The sequence below is a fragment of the Ascaphus truei genome, chromosome 4 (assembly GCF_040206685.1).
Source record: "Ascaphus truei isolate aAscTru1 chromosome 4, aAscTru1.hap1, whole genome shotgun sequence".
In the NCBI taxonomy this organism is placed as follows: domain Eukaryota; kingdom Metazoa; phylum Chordata; class Amphibia; order Anura; family Ascaphidae; genus Ascaphus; species Ascaphus truei.
In genome coordinates this window covers 284,461,541-284,476,617 of record NC_134486.1, presented here as the reverse complement: position 1 = coordinate 284,476,617, position 15,077 = coordinate 284,461,541, and the positions used below count along the sequence as shown (strand labels likewise).

The 15,077-nt window shown below is 40.3% G+C and overlaps 1 protein-coding gene across 4 annotated transcripts in view; it reads right to left on the bottom strand.

Moving 5' to 3' along the window:
• Positions 1-9,107: 9,107 nt before the first annotated feature.
• The window catches only part of PRDM1 (PR/SET domain 1), a 97,418-nt gene continuing 91,448 nt past the window's right edge, over positions 9,108-15,077 (bottom strand). For all 4 annotated transcript variants that reach the window (XM_075597541.1, XM_075597543.1, XM_075597540.1 and 1 more), the window contains 3 exons: positions 12,619-13,730; positions 12,312-12,440; positions 9,108-11,626 (listed from right to left, as the gene is read on the bottom strand). In XM_075597541.1, the coding sequence (XP_075453656.1) occupies positions 11,054-11,626; positions 12,312-12,440; positions 12,619-13,730 (1,814 nt within the window). In that variant the 3' untranslated portion in view covers positions 9,108-11,053. The remainder of the gene's footprint in view (positions 11,627-12,311; positions 12,441-12,618; positions 13,731-15,077) is intronic.

The window sequence follows — 15,077 nt, the reverse complement described above, 5'->3', positions numbered from 1 at the left end:
GAGTGCATCCAGTGTATCCTGCCCGTGCTCACGTATGGATGTGAAACTTGCACCCTAAATGCAAAGACCATTCAGAAGTTTCAGACAACTCAAAGAAGCATGGAGAGATGTATGCTGGGTATTACATAAAGAGAGAGGGAAAAAATGAATGGATTCAAAAGCAAACAAAAGTCTTCAACATCATCACAAGGGGGAATTAATTAAAATGGCAGTGCAGTGGGCTGTCCATAGCCCAAGAAGAAATTTCCATCGTTGGACAATGATAGTACTCAGCTGAATTCCAAGGGGTATCAAAAGACCAAGACGACAACCACAGGTAAGATAGGAGGATGAAATCAGAAAATTTGGAGAATAGAGGCTTGGAACCGCAATACCAGGAAAATCATTATGGAGGCCTTTATCCAGCAGTGGATCAACAACGTCTGATGAAGATGATGACACACACACACCACTTAATATTATATCGATTTTATTTAAAAAGCTGATGTTCATATAAGGTCAGATGATGCACTTTTAATTTGCTGTGTATTTTTCACACAGTGATTCAGTAGTGTATACAAAAAATATACAAGAAATACTGCTAGAAAAGTCATACCCCAAGAAACTTACAATCTATATCCGAATACTAGTGGGTGAAATAAAACCCTGATCTTACCATCATTTCATAACTGAACCTTAATGGATGTACAAGTTGCACATTGTGTGTTGTAATGTACGGTGTATAATTTTTACATCTGTCTTTGCACATTTGTATGACTTTGTACCACTGTTACGGTACCTATTGCGATGTCACATATGGCTAGGGAAGTCCCATAACATTGCACGTGTTTCCTTACCATCAACTGATACTACAGACTTGCAACATTCCACAGAATCTGATACCTTCTATATATCCATGTTTCAGAAAATAATTGTCTTATTATAACAAAAATGATATTTGAATACAATAAAATTAATAGATGTGACCACATTTGAATATTTTCAAATACATAGATTTGACCATCTGAAACAGTCTTTAAACGGAGCTATTCACCCGGGATCAATGTGTTGTCCAATTTTAGCATTAACCTAATGCCATTTTTACCTTGCATCCCTTAGTGTCAATATATCCCAATACTTTACACCTATTTTGCCCTGTGTGTGACCACTTGTGATTTGAGGCGTTAGCAAGAAGAGTTAGAGAGGAATTGGGAGACACCCACATTATAATGGGATGTATCATATTTTGCATCTTTAGCCATTATTTCGTCCCTATTCTTTGTATCAACTATCGCGCCATATGTGATGTGAAATATACATGCCTGGCTACTATTCTTATGAATCATAATTGTGAAATGCTGCATTGTTTTTTTTTTGCTTGTTTTCCTCTGGATCAATATAAATATAATATGAGTAATAGTATCTGAGAAATACTGTAATGAGTAATGGTATCCAGAACCTGTTAAAGCTTAGCAAAAGGTTCAGCTGGACTTATGTAATGTAATGGCCTGTACCATTTTGTGATTAAGCATCGTCTTCAATTTAATAGAAAATAAAAAATATCACTTGTGAGCACATTTACATGTCAACCAGGTCTTTTATTTAACAAAGAAGCTGACATTTAAAAAAATAAACTGCAATCATATTGAGTGAGATGTTATTGTCAGTGCTACTCGCTAAGACTTGTTCAAGGTTCGGGCCTAGGTGAGAGGCAGAATAATTGCACTCCAACTTAACCATTTGATGATGTATTGTACAACTTGGTAACAGCAACAGGGTATCTCCTGGTCAGGGAGTCCCGGGGTCTGGCGGTCCAGTGGCACAGGATGGTGTTTAGGATGGCTTCCCAGGGTCATGGTGCATAGTACTTGAGTTCTACAGTACGGAGCGCCGGCAGTACCTGGGTTTTAGCGTCCAGCTATAGCCACAGCATACATTTTGTGGTCTAGCCACCTCCTGGCACCTAACCCAAATACTGCTGCATGCCCAGCAGACCTCCTTAAGTGTTCCTAATTAATTTAACAAAGACACCTCCTATTTATTGCATACAACCAGCTAAGATTGGCCAGATTCTATGGAGGAGACATTATCCCCTTGTACTGAGGAATTAACCCATTAGAGCCCTATTGATGGACTTAAATGCTTAAAGGTCCTGGTCACGTGGGTCTGTAGGAAGCCACAACGGATAACCTCACAGCTTCCTATTGGCCCACGGGATGCGGGATCTTTGAAGCCGCCATTACATGAACCACAGCCAGAACTGCTACTGGCACTCCCTTTTTTTGCCTCTTTAATACATAGGGATAGATTCAACAAGTACTGACTAGGGTTATCACACCCCGATCTAGCGTTGACTTTAATAGCAGTAAACGCTGGATTGGAGCGCAATACCCCAGATCACTGCTTAGTATAACCCAGCTATAGACACTTAGGGGCACATACATCAAGTGCCAGGACAGGTTATCGCACTCGGCCCCAGCGCTAACTCCCATTGACTTGAATAAGCATAAACGCCGGAACAGGTGAGATATCCCATACAGACACTTGATGCACGTGCCCCTTAGGGAATAACAAGTGCTTTATTCATATGTTTTTCTAACAAGAATAGAAATATACAGTACCAACTTGTACACACTGATGTGGCTGACACGGCACACCATCGCAATGATGTAACATCTGCAAGTCGCTATTCTTTGTATACATCGTTTGGACAGAGAATTGTGTGTTTTCTACCGACTATGCTATATAATAATAATAATAATAGCATGTTCTTGTATAGTGCTGCTAGTTTTAAGTAGTGCTTTACAGAGACATTTTGCAGGTACAGGTCCCTGCCCCGTGGAGCTTACAATCAATGTTTTTGTGCCTGAGGCACAGGGAGATAAAGTGACTTGCCCAAGGTCACAAGGAGCCGACACCGGGAATTGAACCAGGCTCCCCTGCTTCAAACTCAGTGCCAGTCAGTGTCATTACTCACTGAGCCACTCCTATATGGAGGACGTTGTGCCTATTTATCAGCTCTTATTTATCATCCACATAATTCAATTGTTTAACCCAGAAGTGGTCAACTCCAGTCCTCAAGGGCCACCAACAGGTCAGGTTTTAAGGATATCCCTGCTTCAGCACAGGTCTTCAACTGAGCCACTGATTCAGCCACCTGTGCTGAAGCAGGGATATCCTGAAAACCTGGCCTGTTGATGGCCCTTGAGGCCTGGAGTTGCCCACCCCTGGTTTAACCCTTACTGGCTCTATTTAACATACAGCACCATAGACCTTTATTGTATTATTATTTGACTTTCTTGCTGAGATGTGCAGAGGTTTTGGATTCTCCTGGGAATTATCCCGGTTCAGATGAGGTTATTTGTTTGCAGTGTAGGATGGGTGTCACATACGGTTTGTTCATCTTGGAACGTTTATTTGTGTTGGATTTTCCAATGCAGTATCCAGTCACATGTTTGGGTTAGGTTAATTTATAAAATGCAATATGGATAATATGTTTTTATTTGTACATTCACTGAATGTATATATATATATATATATATATATATATATATATATATATATACAGTATATATATATATATATATATATATATATATATACAGTATATATATATATATATACAGTATATATATATATATACAGTATATATATATATATATACAGTATATATATATATATACAGTATATATACAGTGTATATATATATATATATATATATATATATATATACAAATCCACACATATCCTCATTTGGTGTGATTCCACCTAATAACATTTATTTGAAACACTGTAGGTGGAGGCAATAAACATATGTGGCCCAGCACTTGAGTGCCCAATATAAACTTATTTTTCTCTAGTGTAAGTATTGATATTCAGCAGGTCTGTATTCCTTTGTGCAAGTGAGTAAGAAGTATTTGTGCAGTGGAAATAGGTTCTTACTAGCTAGCACCTATTGCTTCATTATTCCCTGGGTTAATTGTTGCTGTTATTGCTATGACAAAGGTCTGGGAGCTAGCTCATCTGTGGCCTCAACCCATTTAATTAGTTTTCATTAAATACATTGTTAATAATTTTGTTTGTACGTTTGACCTTATAAACCCCATATCATGAGATTTAAAATGACATCTGATTAATTGAACATCTGTGGGGCTCACACATGTTGCTCGAAGCTATATTCAGAGAGTTTCTGTCCGTTGGGGTGCACAAACCATTGCTGACATTGCTGACACTTGATGTATCAGGACCAGTGTTTTTAACACAGCTACTCACTTGGCCATAGAAGCACCGCTTAAATATACTCACCTGTACGGTTCCCCTCATTCTAAAAAGTCAGCACTTTCCACTTCTCATTCAAATCAAGTACTAAGCGTTCATATAAATCTTGTTAAACAGATTACTGTACAGAGATAGACCTGGCTGTAAGGTAGTGCGTACAGCTTGTGCCAACAGATAACTGGTTAAAAAAAAAAAAAAAAATGCAACGATTAATGTGCCAATAAGGATGGATTTCCAGATCTGCATGGTTTAATGACAGCGGTACTCACATTATGACAAATATATGTGGTGATTATATAGCAGGCGTGGTGAAGACATTCATTTTCATAAAGACCTATGGACTGTATAAATCAGATTTATACATTCATAAATGTCATGAAAATGTGTGATTGTGGCAAGCATAAGAAAAACAAGTTTATATACGTATGATTAGGGATGGTTGTATGAACCCAAAAGGCAGGGACTCGAGCACTTTTTTTTTTTTTACACATTTGTCTCAAAGATTATTTACACCCAATATGCATTTGGTAGCTATGGAGTTCGGAGGGGCTCTGATCCCCCCAAACTTATTCGAGAAGTTATAGTTTTTTTTTGCAGGCTCACCCCATATGATATAGTGGAGGACTATTTTTTTGGGGTGGGGGGGCAGGGGAGAGTGGGTCACAGTATTGGGGCTTAAGGATTGTCGGGTGTCGTGTTTTTCTTCGTATTTGACTAAGTTTCCTCAAGGATAGCCAGGACATTTTCTATTTCATACAAAACTATTTGTTTTTTGCTTTTCATTCCTTTCAAAAAGTGGATTAATAAATAACTCTGAGAGACCAATTTAGGTTTCCTATTTAATGCTGTGAAGCCATCTTCTCCCTGCTAGGGAAGGATTTTACACCCGTTCAAGTAAAAACACAGCTTCACAGCCTATTGAAGACATTTGACAGAACTCTCCAATGAGACTTATTATGGAGGTTATGAGAGGCATTGTGATAAGCATCTGACAAGAGTTGGGATTCACAGAGAGAAGTGGGAGAGTGTGTCACTTGTTTTTCCTTTCTGCTGCAAAACACCTTTGCAAAGTCCGAGCATGGTAAGTTCCTATGAAAGGCGTTGTAGATTTGCAGAGAACGTGCAGTGGTTCTCCTTACCACCAAATAGGGCACTAACACGCCTACATCTGTAGTGTAGGAACGTCTTGCTAGCACACCGATAACAAATGGCACCCATTAAATGACTAAATATGAAGAGCACAAAACGTGGGCTTGGACCCCTATAAAGGAATAAAGTATGGATGGTGTGTGTAGGACATACAAGTGGAAAGATGTCGTTATCACCAACTACGCAGGAAGCGATTCTGCTCTGTACAGTACTGTTTGAAATGTTTAATCAATTAGCCATGTTGTTAAAAGTTTTAATTTTTACCATTCGGATTTCTGGTAACAATGAGCTATTTCCTCTCTTTGGAGTTCTGTGCTTTGGGTTGAAACAGCTGGTAGCTCCTTGAAGCCTGGAGACTGCGCGCACACTTAAAATGTGCAGTGTGTTTTAATGTAATATATTTTTATGAAACATTTTGTGAAGCTCACTAAAGTCCTCAGGATATAGCTTTCCAGTGCTAAGTACTGTGCTTTGCCAAGTCCTGAACTATGATTTATGATGCAAACTCTTATTCCAAGTCTTTTTTTTTTTTTTTTTTTTTTATGAAGTTTTTACTGCAATTGCTCTAAAATATTGGAAGAGAACATGTACCATTTGGCACATTTATGACAAGAGAGCACTGGTTTACTTAACTCCATGGTTGTATGTTGGCACGATTTCAAACTCGGTTCAGATGTTAAGATGAATTTAAAGAGGACACCCAAAGGCTTTCGATAGCAAAAGTCAATGCAGGGCAGGCCTAAGGCCTCGGCCATGTTTGCTGCTTGCTTGCGGAAGCGTGCTGACGCACGCTCCCGCTCAGCACGGAGCCCCTAAAGCCGCAATTAGAGCGGCTTTAGTAGGGCTCACCTGCGCTTCCACGCGCTTGCAGAAGCGCAGGTCTTAGGGGAATTTAAAATTCCCCCGCTTGCCGGCGAGACAGGCGGTCACGTGAGCGGTTTGCCCAATGAGGGCGAACCAGCTCCATGACGTCACTGGCCCGCCCCCGGCCAGTGACGCGCCCGCCCCCGGCCCGACGGCCTGCTGAGAGCGCGTGCGGTAAGCAACCGCAAGGCCAGGGAAAGTACCCGCTTTCCCTGAGCCTCAGCGCGCCTCAGCGAGCAAGCAGGGAGCATGGACTCGGCCTTAGGCAAGGCGAGCAATGAAGCTGCCTTGGGCCGCACAAAGTCTAAGGTTGACCTTGAGTCTTGTGGCAATTCAGGGCTAAATTATAGAATTCAAATTTGACCCCATTTCGCCACACAATGATCCTGTATTCTGACCCCACTTTATGAAACATGAATACGCCAGCCCAACCTACCAAGATTTAGGGCAGATGCAATATAGTGAAGGAACCTACATAGTTAACACTGTAAACACACCCTCCATATAATAGAAGATATGCTTAACATTTAGGTTGCACATGGATACAGACATCCAAAACCTATGCCAAACTAGGTGTACTTTATTGGAACAAATCCTCCCTAAGTCCGCTGGTCAGAATGTGCATCTGATGCTAATACCTATTATACACTATGGGGACTAATTATATGGCACAGCACCCCAAACTGACCATGGCAAACTTGACACCCTCTACAATGTAATATGCCGCTTTGTCGTCCAATGTAACTACAACACACATCACTGCGAAATGCTCAAAGAACTAGATTGGCCATCACTTAAGTCTAGGTGCAAAATTCATCTTTCCGGTCTTGAAATCAAATACTTTCTGGGCAAGCTACCCGTCTACCTGAACTAGCTCCTCACCCCTACCACATGCAGCACTTATCACCTGAGATTTGACTCCAAGGGACTTTTCACGGTCCCAAGGTTCAACAAAGTATCTGGCTGCTCCGCCTTCTCTTGCCGTGCACCTCACAACTGGAACAATATACTGGAGACTCTCAAAACTTCCACCAATCTAAGTTCTTTCAAAACGAAAGTGGTCTCACATTTTAATGTGGTCAGTAACTGTTACATAAGTGTATACCTTCTTTTATCTTTAACTGTTCATGCAATGTCTTTATATATAATCTATAACCCTGTTCACCCAATGTGAACCATGTATCTGTCATCATAACTCTGTGCGCCCAGGACATACTTGAAAACGAGAGATAACTTTCAATGTATTACTTCCTGGTAAAACATTTGATAAAAACTATGGAATTTCCGTTATCATTGGGTCCACAAACGTTTTCTCGCCACTGTATAGGTGTAAATAAATAAATAGTAATACAGACACCCTCTCCCCCACCCATGTAAAAGACCTTCTGCATTCAGGTGGGCAATAAACATTGGAACAGAAGGGCAGCAAATGGTCCATTGTTCTCTTTATAGTAGATTCATTAAACTATGATAATCAATTGGAATTGCTATGCAATAGTGCCCAAATTAGGTTTAATCACAGTTTAATGAATAACCCCCACAAGGCCAGGTATATGAAGCTCCATTAAATCAGGGCGAATAACGGTAGGTCACCTAAATTAGTAACGCATGCTATTTTCACCCAAGTTTAAAGGCATATACAGAGGTCAAAATGAAATGCAAAAACATATGGCTGTTTGACAAATTAGCATACATTTTACATCAGGTTGTATTAGCACTGCCTTGCGTTAGCTTCAAATAACATGGCTTGTGTAATGTGAGGGAGAGTGAGAGACGGGGAGAGTGAGAGACGGGGAGAGTGAGAGACGGGCGGGAGTGTAGAAGGGCGGGAGAGTGTAGCAGGGCGGGAGAGTGTAGCAGGGCGGGAGAGTGTAGCAGGGCGGGAGAGTGTAGCAGGGCGGGAGAGTGTAGCAGGGCGGGAGAGTGTAGCAGGGCGGGAGAGTGTAGCAGGGCGGGAGAGTGTAGCAGGGCGGGAGAGTGTAGCAGGGCGGGAGAGTGTAGCAGGGCGGGAGAGTGTAGCAGAGCGGGAGAGTGTAGCAGAGCGGGAGAGTGTAGCAGGGCGGGAGAGTGTAGCAGGGCGGGAGAGTGTAGCAGGGCTGGAGACCGAGAGAGGGAAACTTATTTTACTACAGTCCCATACCATATTTCCAAGGTATCTCAGGTGTGTTCTTTTTTTTGTGCACAGGGTCTCTCTCCACATATTGTATAAAAGGTGTGTTTTGGGAAGAATACAAGATCTATATCTTTGGTCTCGAAACTATTTCAGCTTAAATCCCTGCGTCAACCTGAAGAGCCTTTAGTGGATATGCAATGTTAGGGGGGGGAACCTCTTTTGCGTCATGATTAACACCAAGAGCAGAAATATAAAACTATACATGGAGACTGGAAGTAGGTGACCTGGTTTATATATTTTTACATTCTGGTAATACATCAAATGTTTCTGATTTCATATGTATAGCACCCCCACCCAAAAAATTTCCAGCACTGCTACAAACCATCTGTTATTTCGAGGAATACCTGGGTTAAAATGAAGTTATTCTCTTTAGTGGATAGGCATTATGATTAATCTAATATCCTAATTTAGGGTAACTAGCTTGAACTTGGTGTGTCTGCGCTCTAAGAGTTTTTGCAGGCAATGTTTTAGAATGATACTTGTGTTATACGGATGGTTCTTTCCTTTCCCAGAAGTGTTGGAACTATTACGGCGGGTTTCTGGAACATGAAAACAATCATTCCAAAAAAATATAGCTTGCAACATTCACACTGCAGATGTCCTTGTAGAACTGATCAAACAAATGAATACGGACAAAGAATAAGGTAACGTGACAAGAGCGATGTATAAAGAAATGCACATTTAGATTTAATTTACATCTTTTGACAATTTGCACATAAATAACAATGTAAACCAATATGTAAACATAAGAATTTTGTTGTTCTAGCAAAGTAAAAAGCCTGTTAAACTTTGGTCAGAATTTTCTTCTTCTTTGGAAAAAAACAAACAAAAGAGAAACCACAGTTTGCTACATTCACATGTAATAAAGTCCTATCCAAACAAGTAACACATGTTAAAAAAGGTGATGCCTTAAAAGTCTTTGAGTTGAATACAGGAACGCGCTACTGGCAACCAGTAAGGGGAAAGTGTGTCCAGTGACAGTAGTGATACTTTGGTATATACTACACTAATACTTATTATTGCTACATAAATTCAGATCAGTCTGCACACAGACACACACACACACACACACACACACACACACACACACACACACACACACACACACACACACACACACACACACACACACACACACACACACACACACACACACACACACACACACACACACACACACACACACACTGTGGACAAACATGTATCTTTTAAAGCTGTCATTTTGGTACCTTTCCTGGATGTTTCGGCTTTGATTTGGTAAAAGGTATTGGAATGTGACCATTTCTTGGACATCACAATGCCAGAAAGTGTATAAAATAAGCACTTGTGCCATGGGCACATCTTAGGTTTTATGCATTTTAAAAAGGTTCACTTTGCAACATTTGGATGCCAACAGGATATCTTTGGGCTTAGCAGGCAAAGCGATAGTACAAAGAGGGTGTGCAGTTTGCTTTCTGCACATATTTGGTTTCTCCTTTGAAGTAGCAAAGTTTTAGTTAAACCAGCCTTTTCTGCACCACTGGACACAAGCAATGAGGTAAAATTGTCGAACAACTTTGCAATGCCCATTTCATTTAAATTAAATCACAAAGAAAAAAATGTACAAAACACAAAATACTGAAGGAAATGACTCACAGGAAATAAAATAAAAAATAATATGATGTGCCAGTAACAATATACATATTACCCGTTTCTACCAGTGGACCATGGGGATGAAGCCATTTCTGAAAATGGTCAAAGCACATTTTGCAGTGGTTGTGCCATGCACACTTGCTCCACTTTGTGTTAGAGCGATGCATCGGTCAACACTGCGTTTGTGGTTCACTAAAGTATAAATGCCAGACACAGTATTTGTGCCGTTTGGGCATTCACTGAATGGTCTAGTTCAGATGTTGAACTAGGAGTAGCAAAGTATCTTTGCTAATACATAGGCATATTTATTCCAGTTTGTTACTGCCCTGGTCAGCTGTGGATCACTCAACAAGTCGACCCACTAGGGGGAAAAAAAATGAAGATAAGACACAATACTCACAACATATGTTTAAGTAAATAACTTAATGATTCAGCAAGTCTGATGTCCACCTTTGGCAATAAAATATTGTTCATGATATGTAGGTCCCGGTAAATATTTATCAAATCTTAAGTTTGGTTTTTTTTTTGGGGGGGGGGGGGGGGGGGAGGTTTTGGAACGTGCAGAAAATATCTACATGAATGGCCACATGAAAAACATATTCACAAATATATATATATATATATATATTCAAATTACAATGATTTTTTCCTGTCATTGTAAACATTATTTTCTAATTATTGCTTTTAGAATGATACATTGTGTAATAAATTATGAAGTACTTTCAACGAAAAATAATTACGGATAAATGATTGTCTTTCAATAATATTAATAAGTGAGTAGGCAATACACAAGTCCCTGCCTCGTTCCACACCCTGAGAATACAGTGATCTCGGAGTTCCTTCTTGGAGTTCAGCGTCATTTGGGAGAATTCTACCTTCACAAGCCAAGATTACTGTGCAGCATTTTAAATATATACAAGGAGATGCTACGAGTACCCCGACTTCTCAAGAATAACATTTTTTTTCCCCTTCTTTCTGTTAAGAGTCCATTTGATCAACTGATTCTTGTTTGACCTTTACAGGTAACAGGGGTAATGGGGAACAATGAGGCAACTTCAAGACTACGGCATCTGACTGTTCATAAAAGTTGCACCCGGGTGTTAAAAGTCCATTTCCCATACTCCTTGACACAGATACTTTCATACTTGCTCCTTCGATCTCTCTCCTGAGAAGCGTCATAATTTCCTTTTCTACAACAGGCGACATGTCCATATCCTCCATATCCTCCAACTGGTCTGCACTGTCACTGATGTCAAACTTCTCAATCTCCTCATTGATACGGTTTAGGTCCTCCCTGGACAATCCAGGTCTTGGGGACAGTGGACAGTTACCTTTCATGTGAAAATTAAGGCTGCACAAGTGGATGTAGCTTTTGTGGCAGTGGACACATTTGTGTGGACGTTCTCTTGTATGTAGACGTTTGTGCAGCTTGAGATGAACAAACTGTGTAAACTTTGCCGGGCATAGTTTGCACTGGTAGGGCTTCTCTCCAGAGTGGAGTCGCAGGTGAGTCTTCAAATTGCTTGTACTGCTGAACCGTTTATGACACACCTAAGTTAGAGAAAAACATACATTTCAAAACAAAGTAAGGAGACTAGCATTTGATGACTAGCATTTTATTGTAATAAATAGGCTGCCAGACTTGGGAAAATATGGTGCATCATGAACATATTCACGTACGTGCACACACGAGCATAGTTTTCTTTATCATACAATTTCCATAAATTAAATGCCCTATGGAACTAGAGTGCAAATAATGTATACAAGAAATATTAGTCCATGGGAAGGTGCACTCATAGTACTTGAAATAGATGCCACAGGTGCTCAGCAACAACAGTCCTGTGTAGTCACACAAACCGCTGATAATCGAAAGGATAAAAAGTAGTGGTAGTCCAGTGATTTAAAAAAATAAGTAATACGTTTATTGCACGAGACCGACGTTTCGGTCTGCTTGGGAACCTTCATCATAAAGGTTTGGAAGCAGACCGAAACGTCAATCTCTGTACCATAAGCATGGTCCTTCTTTCTGAAGACCACTACTTAATTCTTTACAGGAAATATTATAAATGTATACATCCATATCTATTATTTGTATACTCCCTGCATCATACTATCAAGAACAGGAGATCTTGGCTTTTAGTTACAATACGTGGTTAAGATAAAAAGGGCTTACAAGTTTAAAATATTATTTCTTTAGACATCTCAAATAATAGATGCATTCATGGTTTCTACGCACCTGACATTCATGAGGCTTTTCCCCTGTGTGTACCAAAAAGTGCTTCTGTAAATGTGCCAGTTGAGTAAATCCTTTGTTGCAAGTCTGGCATTTGAATGGTCGCTCACCACTGTGTACCCGAAGATGCACCTATAAAGGAAAAAGTATATCACACATTACAACATGGTCCTGAAACAGAAGTACATCAACCTTGGATACAATACAATCAAACCAGATACTAAACATATGTACTTCGTGAAATATGAACCACTCCACTTGACACAATACAATAAATATACATTATAATATATTGCAAGGTTTTGCATACCTTAAGGTTTGAGAGTTGTCCAAATGTCTTTGAGCAAACATTACACTCATATTTGATCTTCCCATTCTGCTTTTTCAGTGGGTATGGAAGAGTCTTATAACCAGTCATGTTTCTCTTGCTCTTAATGAGATTAATGGCTTCTTCACTACTTGTAATCATCACTGCTGAGGTAGGTTTAGGTTGCATCGTGTGCTCCGAAGTCGCTGCTGTGCCGGCAGTGGGTGATCCACTGGTGGGACTACTCTGCCTGTCTTTCATGCTAGCAGCAGCAGCGCCTGTGATTGAGAAGGCACTGTTGGGTGCAGGAATGAGAAAGTCTCGGGGTTGCTCTGGTTGAAGTAATCTACGTCCCCCTTCATGAGGCAGAGAGCCTGGAAGGGCAGCCGGATTTAGTATGTGACGAGGGAGGCTTCCACCACCAAAGACATTGCTGTAAACAGGGTACATTCTCGGGAAGAGATTGAAATTATTCATGGCATGGATATTGTTCAATGCATTGAGGCCATTACAGCCAATGCCGTAGGGTGGTAACAAGAACTTGGAGTAGGGGGAGTTGTAGGATGATAAAAATGCTGGTGGGAGATGACTAGCTGGGGGTGCATAACCAGGGAATGATCCCAAGCCTTCCGTACTACATGGTCCATTCAGCAATGGAAAGATTTCTCTGTGCTCTTGCGACAAATTAGTACGAGGTGAAACGGTGGATCCAGGGCTACTGTGAGGGCTTGAGTTTTTAAAACTTTGGTCTGGGCTACTCCTTGATGAAGGACTTGGTGTTGTGGATGGCTGAATGGGTGAATGCATCATATAGTTTTGTCTGTCAATGCCATAACCCACAGAAGGCTTTAAATAATCTTCATGAATGTGAGGCCGGAATGGATACACCACCCTCGGGAAGAAAGGCTTATCAGGGCTACAGTTTTTTCTGAGTTCTGTTGTGTCTTTTTCTGGGGTGACTGCCGTAATATTGTTCACTAGGACATCCTTTGGCTTTGGTTGGTTCGTTGTGTTCCTCAGAATTTCTTTCACGCTGTGCTCCTTTTTTGGTGTGTTTTTCTGCAGGGTCGCTTCTTTCCCCGGAATTTGTTCCTTTGGAACGATGACACTTTGGTCTGAAATGGAGACAAATACAGAGAACAAAATGTTAGAGGTTATTATATTCCATGAGCAACAAAATTATTATAAATTTGATTATATTTATAATTATATTATTTAGGATTCCCAATTGTTAATTTTTTGAAACGTTTTTTTTCCCCCTTTCACAGAAGCAAAATGTAAACATTTTCCTCAACTTTTAGAGGAAAGCGGGATAAAGATTACAGGCTTTTTTTCAAAATGTCTATTAAAAGTATGATATTATTCATAGAAATCTTTAATATTTAGTAAGAGTTGCGATGGAGAAAGGACTCCCACTATTTCAATTCTCAACTGGACAGATCTGATCTGGCACAACCTGTTCATTATCAAGTCAATAACAAAATGACACTTTTTAAGAAGTCTATTAAAAGTCAAATTAAATATCCTAAAGCCACCAAAAGAGAGCGTCTTCAAAACTGCTTATTCGTATGTAAAAACTCCACATTACTAAATTGGCTCTGATAAATCAGGGTAGTTATTGACAATTCTACATATATCCTACATTATATAAGTTATGGTGGGTAAAAGTGTGACAAAAACCCTCCACCGTAAGTCAAATTAAAATATCACTTGTGAGCACATTCACGTCTCAGACAGGTGTGCAACCCTGCATTTCCCCATCATCTCTTAGCATACAGTGCTTCCATTGCAGCCAGGGATTCTGGGAAATGACATGCAAATGAGCCCAAAGTGTTTGTTATCCATTTTAACATGGTCCCTTATACACTTATGCCAACCGTATTACACAGCTTTTCAGCACCGCCTGGGTTAAAGAAGTGCATGGCCGGTAAACCTACTCACAGACATATAGCCTACAATTCACCTTAGGTAGAAACCTTTTCATGCATAAACAGAAATGTAATAGTGCTATCCGTGTTAAAAACAGCTTCTGAAACCTCACAGGTCCTCCGCAAAAGCATCTACACGTCTCCAGGACCAACCCGACTATTAGAACTTTGCAACGCAACTGCCCTTAAACAGCTTCACAAAAATAATTGCTCTAAACTGTGTCAATGTTTAAGTTGCTTTTCATTGGAGGGAGTACAGTCTTTTGCCGCCACTATCAGTGTCTGCTCACTAGGAGAGCATCCTTGAATAAACACAATTGGTGACAGTGAGGAAGGTGTTGATATAGGGGATTGATTGGGAGCTTTCAGGAGGAGGTAGACTGAGAGCTCCAGTTAAAAATAAATCCTGCTTATCATGCTGATCAGTCTTTCACTGGGACCTGACAGGCAGGAAGTTCAAATTTGTTTCTTTTAAACAAAAAAGGAAAAAAACAAACAAGGTGGAGGAGGGAGATGAAAGAAAAACACCCTCAA